The sequence below is a fragment of the Eleutherodactylus coqui genome, chromosome 9 (assembly GCF_035609145.1).
Source record: "Eleutherodactylus coqui strain aEleCoq1 chromosome 9, aEleCoq1.hap1, whole genome shotgun sequence".
NCBI lineage: Eukaryota > Metazoa > Chordata > Amphibia > Anura > Eleutherodactylidae > Eleutherodactylus > Eleutherodactylus coqui.
This window is the reverse complement of record NC_089845.1, coordinates 137,468,355-137,483,676: the sequence shown is the minus strand read 5'-3', so window position 1 is coordinate 137,483,676 and position 15,322 is coordinate 137,468,355. Positions and strand designations below refer to the sequence as shown.

General features: G+C 42.8%; 1 protein-coding gene across 3 annotated transcripts in view; it reads left to right on the top strand.

Annotated features, from left to right (window-relative positions):
- The window catches only part of PKHD1L1 (PKHD1 like 1), a 195,482-nt gene extending 189,252 nt beyond the window's left edge, over window positions 1-6,230 (top strand). For all 3 annotated transcript variants that reach the window (XM_066578545.1, XM_066578543.1, XM_066578544.1), the window contains 2 exons: window positions 1,427-1,643; window positions 4,870-6,230. In XM_066578545.1, coding sequence (XP_066434642.1) covers window positions 1,427-1,629 — 203 coding nt within the window. In that variant the 3' untranslated portion in view covers window positions 1,630-1,643; window positions 4,870-6,230. The remainder of the gene's footprint in view (window positions 1-1,426; window positions 1,644-4,869) is intronic.
- The last annotated feature ends 9,092 nt before the right edge of the window (window positions 6,231-15,322 follow it).

Here is a 15,322-nt window from a genome sequence, read left to right as displayed (position 1 = left end):
GAGCCCGTCTGTGCACGCGCCCGATGTCAATCATCGGGTGCGCATGCGCAGACGGGAATTCGGGTCCCGGGACATCGGGGAGGACTTAGGTGAGTATTTTCACCTCCCCTCATGGATCGGATCCATGAGGGGAGGTGAAACTGACTTTTTTTAAAAACTTTTTCGCGATCGCCTCTATCCAATGGATAGCAGCGATCGCGTGCCCGGGGACTGCTCACCGCGGTCCCCGGTAACACCTCCTGGTTCCCGGCTACCTTCAGGAGCCGGGAGCCAGGAGATTTCAAATTTGCCGGGGGCACCCGGGCTTCTGCGCATGCGCCTGACGCCATCGCCTGGCGCGCATGCGCAGAAGACCGCCGGCAGGTCCGGGAGGACCCGATCTCCGGGGGACACCGCCGACAAGCCAGGTAATAATTTTCAGCTGCTCTAATGGATCCGATCCATCAGGGCAGCTGAATATCTAACTTTTTAGGCACTTTTCTTTACTTTTTTGCGATCAGCGCTATCCATTGGATAGCGCCGATCGCAATACCGGGGGGGGGACTGCCCGCATCCTGGGATGACAGCTCCATGCTGTCGGCTACCTGCGGGCACCGACAGCATGGAGCTGTCACGTCCTCAGGCAAGTGGGCATTAATCCAAAGAGGATGCATAAAACTACGTCCTCTAGGATTAAAGCCCACTTACTGAGGACGTAGTTTCCCGATGGGGCAGTCGTTAAGGGGTTAAATTAGGACCCCTTGGTTCGGAAATATTCCTGATGCATGTAGCAAAATAGTTGTAGATATGTGTTCAGACTTTGGAATTTCCAATAATCTGGCACCTCGGTGGTCCTGAGCACGCTAAATTATGGCTATACAGTGAAGCTTAGCTGTGTTCCCTTTGTTTTGAGAATTTCAGATATCAGGATGGCATCCCAATCAATCAAAGGAGAACATGGGTAAGCTTCACAACATAGCCGGAGCGGATAAGAACTACAAGGACTACCACTGGGACTACAGTTTGATGCTAAATAGTGGGTCCTATTGACTTACAGCATTGGCTTTTGACGTATATTTCTGACAGGCATTGTTTTAAGACCTTCCACAAACATATCCTAATAGGCAATCATTCATGGCAGCCTGATCAGCCTACAGAATGCCCTAAGTTGCCAGGACACCCTGGCGGCACCCTGTGATCCTATGAATCGGTGATAGAAGTCTATTTTGGTACAATCTTTTTCACTTTCATTCATTGAGTGATCTTCGCTCTTCTGTGAAAGCACAGGAGCAATAAGCGCTCGTTAGCCATCCCAGCGATTAAGCGCCCCACAATCATCCCATGTGCTGCTTGGGTGGTTCTTGACTTTGTCTCTGTATACTACTTATTGGGGCAATAATGGAAAGATTTGCCCCCAAAAAACTTTACTTTGTTCCCTTTCTTCCAGGACAAGGATATAAGCTGGAATTTGTGCTAAATAAGGTCTATGCACAGACAAAATCATTTGGTGCCAAAACATCCGCTACCACCCATACAAGCACCAGCTCGCCAAAAGGAGATGCTGCGATTGCCATACACAGTCCATTCCAAACTTTGCTTACTTTGGCCATTGCCTTGATTGCTGTGACTGAATTAATGGAGACATTGTAAAGACCCATACACAGGTAAGATGTAGTCCTCATGTTCTACTTTTACAAACTTTAGGTTAACATGCAGGAGGACAGCTTAGTGATGACCAAGCCATAATGCATTATATTTAACCAAAATAGTACCAACAGTAACTACAGGACATCCCGTGCAGAATGAGCCCTTGCTCAACTATGTCGATGGAAAAATAAAGTTATTGTGGTCAGAAGATGGTGGCAGAAAATAATAATAAAAAAAATAAAATATTTTTGAAAAAAAAAAAAAAAAGTAGTCAAGCAAAAAAAAAATAGTATATAAATTTGGTATCTTAGTAAATGTACTGAACCATAGAATAAAGTTATGTCACTTTTGTTGTAGTGTACGCCGTAGAAACAAGACGCAGACAAAGATAACAGAATTTTATTTTCCGTTTCACTCCACAGATGTTTTTCAGTACATTATATAGTACATTAAACAATACCATTGAAAAATACAACTTGTCCCACAAAAAACAAAACAAGCCCTCATACAGCTACGTGGATAGATAAATAAAAGTTATGATTTTTTTTTTAACCCTTTCCGGTCCATTTATTTTTTCTTATCCATTCTCCCCAGCTCCAATTTATTTGAATGGATGAGACAAAATAAATTCTCCCTTCACCCTCCTGATCTGAAAGAGTTCAGGAGGGTGCCAGTGGTCACATCACCATCATAATTCTCCCTTAAGCCTCCTGATTGAGCGCTATGTAATGTAATGTGTAAAGGAGAAGGCAGAAAGGGTTATAAACCCTTTCTGCCATCTCCTCAGGGGTCCTTGATTAGGACCAGTGCAGAAGTGTATCTGCACCCGACGTGTCTGATGATCGGGTGCAGATGCACCCCTGCACTGCAGTGTCGGGCCTGTCCTGACATTGGAGCTGTGAAGGGAAATGATGCTGTCGGGGAGGCCCGACATTGGATTGGAAAGGGTTAAAGGGGGAAGGAAAGACTGAAAAAAGGCTGCATCCTTAAGGGGTTTAAAAGAGAACTTCATGCTGCGCGTCAGTGAGTAGTGGCAGGCATGCTGATTCACACGGTCTGTCACTTGTGGGGAAACGCTGTGCAGTCGCCTTGCTTTTACATAGTGAGTTGGCAGCTCATGGCATGAAATAGGTCCCGCTCGTGCCGTGATTGCCATTTTTCTGGCAGCTCTTCTACATAGTGAGAAAAATGGCAATCGTAGCTGGAGAGCGAAGCAAGTGGCACCTCATGAATATGCCAGAACTTCTTCATGCAAGCAGTGACCACTTCACTGTGTAAGCACACAAAAACTGCACACCATTGCCTCAGAAGTGAGAGACCGCAAGAATCCACATCTGTCACTCCTTTATGCCACCCTCAGTATAAAATGCCTGACAGCTTGTCTTTATGTTTTAAAAGAATTTATTGAGATTTAACTAGTAAGATAGCCACACTCTGACGCAAAGACCCCACGCAGGGGGAGAAGACAGATTTCAGTGGAGTACAGAGATTCATCAACATTTTAACATAAAAAAGGGAGAAAGCAATAGAAAAAGTATAAATTGTATGCAGAGAATATTAAAAATAACCCTATATATTATACGAGGAAGGGATATCAAAGTGTCTCCTTTGTCTGGGAAGTTTAAGTCAAGTAGGTCCAGTTCAGCTTGTATATTACCGTTCATCTCCGGGTGATTTATTAATCACTTCTCCCTATTAGTCTCACTAAATAATGTAGGTTTGGCACATTAACATAAGCGATCCACGGCTCCCATATCCTTTCAAACTGAATGATTTTATCCTGACGTATAGCAGTAAGTTTTTCGTTTAGCAGAGTTTTGTTCATGCGAGATAAAAGTGGCTCAAATGGGAGTGTTGGTTTTCACCGCTGTTGTGCTATCAAGATACGTGCTGCCATTGTAATGTACTGCAGAAGTTTAAAGGGGGCATTGCGCATACCCACAGGTTTGTGTCCTAGTAATAAGACAAAGGGGTTGAGTCCAGGACTCTTCCCAGTAACAGAGGCTATGAGGTGAGAGACGCTTTTCCAGTAAGTCTGTGCAATTGGGCAGGTCCACCAAATATGGTGGTGTGAGCCTTCATCATCACAGCCACGGAAACATAAACTGGAGACCGCTGAGTAAATAGCATGAAGCCTCGTGGGAACGAGATAAGCTCTGTGCAACACCTTAAAGGATGTCTCGGTCAGGGAGACTTGCCAGCTGTTTTTGCTCATAGTCTCACAACAGTGGTGCCAACGCTCTAATATCAGTGAGGAGTGTAATTCTGACTCCCATTGAAGCATGAAGGGAAGCTTGGAATGCTGTAATGTCTCATTCAGGATATTTTAGAAGTGAGATAAGGTGCCTGGATGTACGGGGCAAAATTGACATATGGCTTCCATGTGGTTCATCTCTACTTTTGTTGATCATGGCATAATAGAGGACCAATAATGGAAGACCTGCATTGTTCTCCAACATTCTTCCAGAGGGAGTTTGTATTAGCTATTAAAGGATGATAACGAGATCAATTTACCCTGTATAAGAAAATCATATAAAGAGGTAAGATTATTTGTATGCCACCACATAAAGTGTGCAGCATCTAAGCCAGGTGAAAAGGCCGTTTATACAGCTTTGGGGTGAGAGGGGATGGGATATTACTGGGGGACAATGTGAACCTAACCTGTCTCCACAACAAAACAGAGAAAAGGAAAATGGCGCTATGCTTCTAAAGTTGGGCGGAAAGGGTAGCTTAGTCCAGAGTAGGGACGGACAGTGACGGCTTGTCTTTAAAGATAATTTTGCCTTCAATGGGTTGCACCAGAATTGAGTTTATTAGCTGCCCATAAGATAGGTGATAAAAGTCCGAAATTTCAAATAGAACAATTATCTAAGAAATGTCTATAATTGGACTGAGTGGAGAAGTAAATAATACAGCTGGACAGCAGCATGAAGATAAAGTGCTCACCATTGGCAGAATATAGGCCACTGCTTATGGCAGCCTGTATTCTTCATATGGTACAGTAGAGGGATATGCAAAAACAAAATATAAGGGATCTGCTGTATATGCAGGTCAATTACATCATTGCTGCTTTTGTTCCTGGGACATGTTGGCAGTGCAGCATCTAGAGAGCATCTTCTGGAACATTAATCTGTATTTTCCTGTTCCTGCAGATAAGAACATTTCCAGAAGACTGGATTTTATGGGCTATGATGAGATTTTGATGCTTTAAATTGTAATGTTTCTGTGTTTTGTCATTTAAAGGGTTTGTCCCACTTCTAGCTATTCATGACTTAAACTGGCCCTCCGATTTTGGGACAAAATTCTGCCTGAGGACTGAAGGGGAAAAGTATATCTACAGAGAGAGAAAAAGAAAAAACGCCAATCTTGCTAAAGGAAGAAAGCATCGACCAGGCGGACAACAGTTCACATGCAGGAGTTAATGTGATGTGGTGTCCAAGGCTTTTCTATGTAATTTCATTATAACAGCAGGTGTGAGAAATTCATTTTAGTTTATGGGAAATATTCAGTTTTTTTGTTTGTACATACCGTATATTGTATATATGTTTTTTGTGGGTCTTTTCACTGGAGTTTGGAGATTGATTAGGTAATTATAACCCTGCGCTTGTAGCTTTGGTCTCATGATCATGTGAATAATTGGTACCATGTGATGAAATCTGGGGGTTTTGAATACTCTGTTTTTATTTCTCTTGCTACGACTAAGGGCACTGGATAGCGCCGGAAACGTGTCAGTGAGTTCAGAGCATTTTTTTGTGCTTTATGCCCTTTTTTTGGTCTATATGACCTTTTTTTTTTAGAAGCATGTTAAGTTAAAGTTTTAGTGTTTTTAAAAAATGCTCCCATTGGATGAGCTGGGCTTCCTTTTTCGCACTGGAGAAGTATATTACCTGCTGTCATTCTTCTGTGCCGATGTCACTCCAATCTACTAGTTTGAGATCCCGTTTTGAACCATCCAAGACGGCCACTGCAGTTTTGTAATATACACTGTGCACTGCTCTTTAACTGGTCAGCGCTGATCATGTGAGCAATTTTGGCCAATCAGAGTCTAGGTATAGTGCACTTGTAGTCTAACATTACCAATGCAATGTGGGGATTAGGTAGTTTGAAGATTGTGTCAATCACCTTCGACAGCTGAAAACAGGATGCATAATAAGCAGATCTGAGGAACAAGAGCACAGGTAATATAACTGCCCTCCCTGATCCAGGATAAAATGTTATCACAAAACCAAACCGGGGAATGGGGGTGGGAAGGGGGGGTTACTTAAACCTGAGGAAGTGATTAGTACTCAACCGGCAAGCCATCTGATCCCTGTAGCATAACAGCTCTCTGTGCACTAAGACACCGGCCCTGGGGGAATAGAGAGTCACCAGAGAACCCAGGTGGTGAACTCCCACCGATATGCCATTTATTAGCTACCCTAAGGATATGTCATCAATAACTAGAAGTGAGACTGCTCCTTTATTTCTTTATATTTAAAAAGCTAAATCAAAGGAAGTCCTAAAGTAATAGATTATAATCCATTTAGGAATGTTTATAGGATTGGGCTTTGGAATCATTGTGTAAATTTTTGCAAACCTGCAGCAATAAATTTCTATGTAAGAAACTAGTGGCATCGTTATTAGTGTCCTTCCATCTCTAGAAATGATCAGTTAATAGGAATTACCTTAAGGTACTTTTATACTGGCAGATTGCTTGCCAGGCACAAGCCTTGATTGATGCTTTTGCAAGAGGATTGAGACTCATTAAGTTCCATTTACATGGAGCAATCAGCATTACTGTATGTGCTTGAACGATCATTAGTGCCATTGTTCAGGCACATACAGTTCCGTTGTAGTTGGCAGCACATCACAGTTTATCTACAGCAAAGTGCTGCCCACAGCAGGTGATTATTCGTGTCACATAAAATAAGCCTTCTATTGTTTGCCGGCAACTTGACATGGGAAAATGATCAGGTGAGCATTGATTGCTCCCAATAATTTGCCTGTGTGAAAAGTCTTTTAGAGGCAGAATGGTAAATAAGGTATTTAAGGGGTAAAGGTGGCTTTACAGAGAACAATTATCTGAATAGTCCCTCGATAAAGCAAATGTAAGCAACAGTTGTTCCATGTAAACATGGCCACCAACCAGGTGAGAAGCGAACAAGCCCACCTGAAAATAGTCATTGGTTGATTATCGTCTGGTGTAAACAGATAATTGTCTTTCAATGACTGGCTAACAACTTTGCACAGTGGTGAGTGCGTGTTTGGTTTGTGCCTTCCACCAAGTGCTGATTATTTCCTGCCATTTTTTAAAAACACTTTGCCCTCCCTCTTAACAATCATTGGTTCCCGAAAACACAAATACATGTAAGTGATACTTGACTGAACAGTCCATGCTGGTCTTCAAAAGAACACTCGCTGCTGCAGTCTCTGTCTGGTTTGGTCTTTGAAGATGCACTCACTGCTGTGGTCTTCTACTGGTTTGACCTACGATGGAACTCTCGGTGCTGCTGCCTCTTGCAGCAGTGAGTGTTTACTAGAAGGCCATATGAAATTGGAAGAGCACAAATCACTTGGGCCAGATGGTCTTCCAGCTGAGGTAAACAACAAATACTTAGACTTCCCTGCGACCTTCAATCACTTTATAGATCAATGTTCTCCATGCATTTCTGTCTTTCACAACTTCTTTAAGTTCCGCCATTGACATGTTCATGGTGGCCTTGATTGTATCTAGCTATCTTGTTCTTTGTCGTCCTGATCTTCTCTTTACATTGACTTTGCCAAGCATCAATACTATTTCATCACATAGCCAAAAGAAGAGAGATGCTGTTTGATTGTTTTGCCCTCCAATGATATTTTCGGTTTAACAAAATCTAACACTGCCTTGTTTGTTGTCATGGCAGTATAAGGTATCCGTAACATTCTCCTCCAGCATCAAAGTTCAAATGCATTAATTTTTCTTAGAGTCCAACTTTCACAAAAATACGGTCTTATGGACCAGTCTTTTCTTTTTTTGTTGTTGCAATGCTAATATCGTTGCTTTTCCAGATCTTTTCAATTACTTGCGCTGAAATCCTACCAGGTGTGTTAGTGCAAATAAAATTATTTGCTGTATGATATGCTTCTGGGGTCCAAATTTAGTTAAGAGAATAGTCAAGCTCGAGAAATAACTTGTCAAACCACACCACAACTTAGTGTGATCAAAGTTATCTGTTTATTGATTGACAGGCAGCAGTTTTCATAGAGGCACATGCTTCAACTACAATAATTCAAATCTATTATAATTCATTTATTGCCATTGTTCAATAAATAAACACAATATGAATATGCAAGATAAGGAATTTAACATCTAAAATGCCAGGCAAATGCAGAAGAGTCATACGTGATTAACTTCTCAAAACACAAACGTACAGTAATTCTAAACAATAAATTGTTTAGAGAGAATATTGTGGAACATGTGTGAACAGCGAAAAACATGTTATCTTAACCCACCACTAGTCTGAATGCTACATGGCTATCTCCTGCAGCTCTAGCCTCGGTTATTCCCTCAAGGCTATTGAGTAACTAGTTAATATCTATAAAACCTCAAGAAAGAGGACAAATGAATTTAATGAAAAGAGGCATACAAGATGGCTATCTGACAAGAAAATGGCTATGCACAGGATAGAACACTAAGTCATTTGCATTTCACTAACAAGTGTAATCCGTATCTTAATCTTAGGTCTAGATTGCCCGTTGCAAATTCACTGAGGCAAGGATAGTCCAAAAAGGACTTAGACTATTAAAATCTAACTTTTATTAGTACAAATTAAAATGTCTAGGAGAAACTAAACAAACACCACACAATTCTTCTATATAGTAGAAACTATTTAGTTCAAAACTAGAATAATTATTTAATCCTAAATCCACCTTCCCTCTTCATGTGAAAGGGATACATTTTTTTGGATGGAATATCATTTATGTGTCACAAACACTGCTAATAAACATTGATCAGTTGTGCTAGGCACTCTCCTACACTGGAAAAAGAGGTGTCAGCTTGGCCGCGTCACTATCATCACCTTCTGAGGTTTAGGAGGTGAAAAAAGGTCATATTAGTTGGTCCAAGGTGTTTCGCTCAAACGAGCTCCTCAGGGACCCAGATAAACCACTGATAAGTGTGTCTACATTAACAAAGTGACTGTTTGTTTCTGACACTAAGAATATAAACATATAGCCTCCTGTTATCCTCACTGATGGAGGGGGTCAGGAAGGAGAGAAAGAGAGAGGCTTTCCTGCACTGCATTAGATCAATAAATGGAAGAGCATTTCTTTCCTCCGTCTAATAGGTTGATGCATAACGGTTCCTATTCTCTTCTGTACCAAGAGTTCATTCCCCTTTCTCCATGCAAAAAGCCTTTTTGTGCTCTCTAGCTCAATTATTAAATTTTTCTGCTATTCTTGCATTTTCCCAATTCAATAAGTCCTATCTGCTCTTTGTCTCAACTGTTGTTGTTAATGCTATTTCTTGCTATTCTTTCTATATCTACTAAGGATGGCAGCTATTGTGCATCGTTAGCCATAGCAGAGGTTGAGGATAATAATAAGATAACAAAAAACAAATAACTAAAATGCTAAGTAAATAAACCAACCGCCCTGATTATGGGCTGCTGGTGCAAATGAGCTGCTCTCACATCAGCCTCTTTTATAGGAATTTATCTGACCCTCCCATCAGGGGGTGGTAGTACTAATATCCAATCATCACATGTCAGTATTAAGAGAATTCTCCCTCTTTTGTAAGATGACTCCTAGCCTGGAGTGTGGTTGTCATGGTGACCGGGGCACATCTGGAACTCTTTGCTCGGTGGGAGATCGTTCTTTTATAACATGTCTCCCAATCATCATATAGGATTCATGCTCCATGTATTCCATCAGGTCGGATCATCCGATCACTGTTTGGGGAGTACCTCAGTAGATCATAGAAATTGCATTACCTGGGTCGCTCAGCCCAGTTTCATAGTTCTCCCCGCCGCTTGGTTCTAGCGTAATTATTACACCGTGTGGACCGCAGCACACAGCGCCATGACGTTATGGTGTCAGCACATGAATCAAGATCCCTTTCATTCGGGCATGCGCAGTATGTGGTATTCGCGTGTTACAGCACACAGTCACTTCTATAATGAGGGACTGCCCCTGCGTGGTATGAACAAGGCTGTCGGCACGAGTACAGAGCTAGGCCGATCTGGATGATCACTCAATTAGATAATAACATATCAATGCCGTGATGTTCTTATATTATAGGATCAAGTACAAGTTAAAAGTGCACTGGGTACAACATAAATGTATTTATGACTCGATGGATGTTGCCCTTAAAGTATCAAGATGTCAAATTTTTGATTGTAATAAATCTATTAAACCTTAATATATTTAGATGATGATACTAATTGATTTAAATCACTTCATATATTCATATAAGTCCTATGGTTGTGGGACAAATAGCACAGACTGCGCAGTTGTAGCATTATGGAGATGAACCTACCTAGTATGTTTCTACAAATTTAAAGCAAGTCATTTTGACTCGAGCTGTATTAATCCTATCCTTGTATACAGGATTGAAGGTAAACCATATAATTATCAGATGAAGCAATTGAATGACAGATTATTGTTGAGGCCTACTGGTTTGAGAGATTTGAATCTGTAAATCATCCACCCAACCCCTTTCGAAGTAATTTTCTATTGATGTTTCCATGGCAACCGTAGGTCCAAATAGATTCTATTCCCTGAAATTTTAATTGACTTAGGTCCTCGCCATGCTTTTTCCACATGTGGTTAGAAATAGGAGTATTCTTTCCTTCTCACATTACCCACATGTGCCAGGACCCTCCTGTGAAGCTGCTGTGTGGTCTTACCTATGTAATTCAGCAGGCAAGTGCATGTTGCTACATATACGACATTTGCAGTTCTGCAGTTTATAAATTTGCGGTTTGTATAACTGATAGATGTTGATGCACTCGTGAATGATGAACTTTTATTAATAAAAGGGCAAACCGCGCAATTTGAACAGGGGAACATTCCTACAAAATTATGTCTAGGCCACGTTCTATCTGATGTTTTTGGTTGTAGGTGACTTTTCACTTGTCTGTTTCATACTCTTCCCACGTCTATATATTATTGCTGGGTATTCAGGTAGATGTGCTTTTATATCTTCATCGTCTCTCAATATGTCCCAAAATTAACCCAGAATCCTTCGGATCTCCGAGGCTCTAGTGCCAAAAGTACCTATAATACAGATCTTTTCAACTTGTTGCTTTTTCTTCGTTGGCAATAGTTCAGTTCTATTCTGGGTTGCCAAAAATTCTTGAGCTTTTTTGACTATCTTTTCAGGATAGCTCTTTCCCAGAATCTTACTGATAATGTGTTAGTGGCCGTATTTTTTCTGAAAAGGCTGGTGGATAGAGTACATCTGGCTTTTCAGTTACTTTTTAGATCCAGGAATGATATTGTGGACAGATCACATTCAGAGGTTACCTTCAAATTAAGATCATTAACATTCAGTTTATTGACAAAGTTTTGGAAGGAAATTTGGTCCCCTGACCATAAGATAAAGATGTCGATAAATCTGATCCATAGGTTGATATTTTTAGACTATAATGTATTCTCTTCCATAAATACATGGTGTTCTTCCCACCAGCCCAGGTACAGGTTGGTGTATGATGGGGCACATGGAGTCCCCATCGCCGTGCCCCTGAGCTAGTGGAAGTACTGGCCGTTAAACGTGAAATAATTATGTGTCAATATAAATGTCAATAATTCTTTCACAAAATTGTTATGTTCAGTTAAGTAAACCTCTCTGTTTTAAAAAAAATGATCAAGTGCCTTCAGGCCATCAAGATAGGGTATGGAGCTATACAGTGATTCCACATCCATTGTGGCCAATAGTGTATTAGACTCTACACATATTCCCTTAAGTTGTCGTAATGTATCCATAGTGTGTTCTAAGTACAAAGGGAGTGCAGAGACAGAAGGTCTTAGAATTTGATCTACCATATTTTCCGGCGTATAAGACGACTGGGTGTATAAGACGACCCCCAACTTTTCCAGTTAAAATATAGAGTTTGGGATATACTCGCCATATAAGACTACCCCTCTTTCAACGAACACCAAATAAAAATTTTAAAAAAACCTGATTTGATTTCAATATGGTCATTATAATTCAAATGCTTATGACATGCAGGTACTTAGCAGGAAAACTGTCACTTATAAACATAAGGCTGTTTGTCATCAAACATGTAAACATAAAACAGTGTAAGTGGATTAAACATTTCCTAATGCACTCTAAAGCTGAAAGGAAGGATAAGACAATAAACCCATGGGAGCTGCCATGCTGTTTGTTTTCTAAGCTGCCAACCAAACTGAAACTGATTATGATAGGAAGAAGATAACAAACAATAGAGAGAGAGAGAGAGAGAGAGAGAGAGAGAGAGAGAGAGAGAGAGCAAGGGCAGGGCAAGTCCCTGGCAAGTTAGCAACGCCCATCATAACTGCAAGCTACAGTATTTTTACAGGTTTTGCTGGCGTGACAGTGTCCCTTGAAAAGCCTTCTAACTCCTCCTGTTCGTCTTCTGATATCATAAGTACATCAATGACATCTTGTGATACATTTGTAAGGCAGTCATCGTATGGATCGAATTCCATATCAGATGGTGTGGTCTCAGCTCCGGCTTCCTCTTAATCTTGCCACAAGTAGTCATCTTCCATACCATCTAATGAATTTGACATGCCACACTTCTTGAAAGACTTGATTACTGTTTCTGCATCAATATCATTCCAGGCTCTTGTGACAAACTTGCACAAAACATCCAACTGTGGAGCACGCATGTTTCCTCCTTTTGTGAATCATTTTTTGCTACTAACCATCCATTCATTCCACTGTTCTCGAATGCGATCTTTAAATGGCTTGTTTAGGCACACATCTAGTGGCTGTACCAACGATGTCAATCCTGCAGGAATAACTGCCACATCTGTTTAGTCTTGCAAGCCTTTGCTTGGTGCTGGGAGTTAAATGAGCCCTGAACATATCCCACACCAGTAGACTACATTTTTGAATAAGTCCACCTGGTCACCTGCTCAATACATTATCAAGCCATAGATTTACCCCTTCTTCATCCATCCAGCCTTTTTCATTCACATGTAAAAACAACCCACAGGGAACTTGCATTTCGGCATTGTTTTTCTTTTAAAAATAATCATTGGTCTCAGTTTGGCGCCATCAGCTGTGCATCCTAGTACCACTGTAAAACTGGACTTCTCATGTCCTGTTGTTTTAATTAAAATTGTTTTTTCACTTCTTTGAGGGACAGTTTAATTTCCAACCATATCAAAATTCATTGCAGTTTCATCCATATTTCCAATACTACTTAATGCATAGCCATTAGAGATGAGCGAACGTACTCGTTTCGAGTACCGCTATTTTTGAGTACTTCAGTACTCGGGTGAAAAGATTCGGGGGGCGCCGGCGTGGCGGCGCGGGGGGTAGCAGCGGGGAACGGGTGAGCCCTCTCTCCCCCCCCCCACTGCAACCCCCCACTCACCCACGGCGCCCCCCGAATCTTTTCGCCCGAGTACGGAAGTACTCGAAAATCGCGGTACTCGGGCGAAAAAGGGGCGTGGCCGAGTAGGCTCGCTCATCTCTAATAGCCATGTTTAGTGTGCTGTTGTATTACGTATCAATGGGAAATATTTACTTTGCTATCAAGAGCTGCCGGTAATTTTTGGACAACTTTTTTCTTTTGCCTCAGTACCATATTATGCCTTCCCGTGAATCTAGTACACCAGGATACCGTGGCCTCAAATCTCTTGCTGTGATCTGGATTAGATTTGGTCCACTGAAGTGCAAACATATTTTATTTCGTGTCACTACATAACCATTTTGGCGATGCTCATTCACCATGTCTGCTACATGTTTTTCAAGTTCTGGCTAATGTAGGGTGCTTCTTCTTAATGCACACTTACCCCTAGGCATACTCTTTAATGCTTTTTCATTTTCTTTCCAGTCCCGAACCATCTTTTCTGTTACTGTATATTGTCTTGCAGCAGCGCAGTTATTATGTTCCATGGCAAAGTTTACAACTTTAAGTTAGAAACTGGCTTCATATTTCTTTCTTCTTGCTGGTGGAGCCATGATGGGGTTTTGACTGTTGTACATGTGTATACTGTACTGTATGTACTGGTGCTATACTGTATGAACAGGTACAGATACTGGTGCTGTACTGTATGTGGTACCCAGTATACAACAACCAGCCAATCACGGCAAGCCATGTACCTTACCGGCGATTGTCTGGTTGTTGTATAAGCTGCTTGGATTGGTCAGCTCTCCCTGCCTGCCCAGCCCTCCCTGTCTTGAAGACTATCAGAGTGGTAGCGCCGCTTCACTTACAGTATAATGTCCCTATTGCTCTGCAGCTATGCCACCAAGTGGTGCGGGAGGGCAGCCACCCAGAGATACATATAGGGGATTCCCTTTGGTGGTTACAGCACCGTGGGTGTTACCATACAGCGCGTCCGGCGTCGGCTCCGGCGGCCTGGAGCCCTGTGTCGAGGTTATCCCAGCAGCTGTGGGCGGCGGCATGGACGTGTCCGCCCGTAGGGTGCCGCCCGCCCTCCTCCGTTCTTCTTATACAGCAGTGGGCGGAGTTGCCTCCTCCCACTCTCCGCCCCTGGGCGGAACCTTGTGGTTAAAAGACTGGCAGTGAAGTGAGCTCATTGCCAGTTATTGGTTCTGCATGCACCTAGCCAGTCTGTCTGCGGTTCGCCTCAGCCAGTCCCTAGTTGTCGGTCAGCTCCCTCTGGTCCCCTATTACTCTGTCTGTTTGTGTTGGTTCTGCTAGCCTCTAATCTAGTCTGGCCCAGTCAGTACTAGTTGCTATCCAGCACCCTGCCAGTTTGCCTGTGAGTCCCATCTCCAGCCTTGTATGTTTTGTTGGTCTGATTCATCTGCCTCCTCTGTCGGCACTCTGTTCCCCCCATTAGGTAGTTTCCTGCTTGTCAGTCGCCAGGTCCATAGCCAGGGCAGGGACCGCCGTCCAGTTGTCCGCCTGGGGTTAGCCAGGGCCGAGGCAAGTAGGCAGGGACAGTGGGGGTGCGGGAGATCAGGGCACCCCAACTGGCGCTCGGGGGGCAGAGTGCCGTAACATAATAACTGGCCCTTAAAATACTGTTTTTCTTTTCATGGCGGCGATCAGCGCCCTTGCAAACCAGCTGCAAGACCTGGTGCCGGTGATCCGGGATTTGTCAGCTCGCATGGTGGCCCAGGAGCAGTGGGCGTTGTCGCAGGAGCAGAATGCCGTTACCAGTCCCGAACCCAAGTGCCCTCTTCCCGAGGTGTTCTCTGGGGAGAGGAACAAGTTTTTCGTTTTTCAACAGGCGTGTCGCCTGTTTTTTCGGATGCGTCCCCGCTCTTCCGGCTCGGAGGTCCAGAGGGTCGGGCTCATAATGTCCCTGCTGCGGGGCTCTGCCCAGACTTGGGCCTTTTCCATTCCCGAGGGTTCCCCCTCCCTGCATTCGGTGGACTCCTTTTTTCAGGAACTCGGGGGCATCTTCGATGAACCGGACAGAGTGGGGTTGGCGGTTTCACGGTTGCTGGCGCTGCATCAGGGGTCGCTTTGTGTGGAGGATTATTGCTCCAGTTTCAGACGCTATGCGGGTGATACTGCATGGAACGATAGCGCCCTGAAAGACGTTT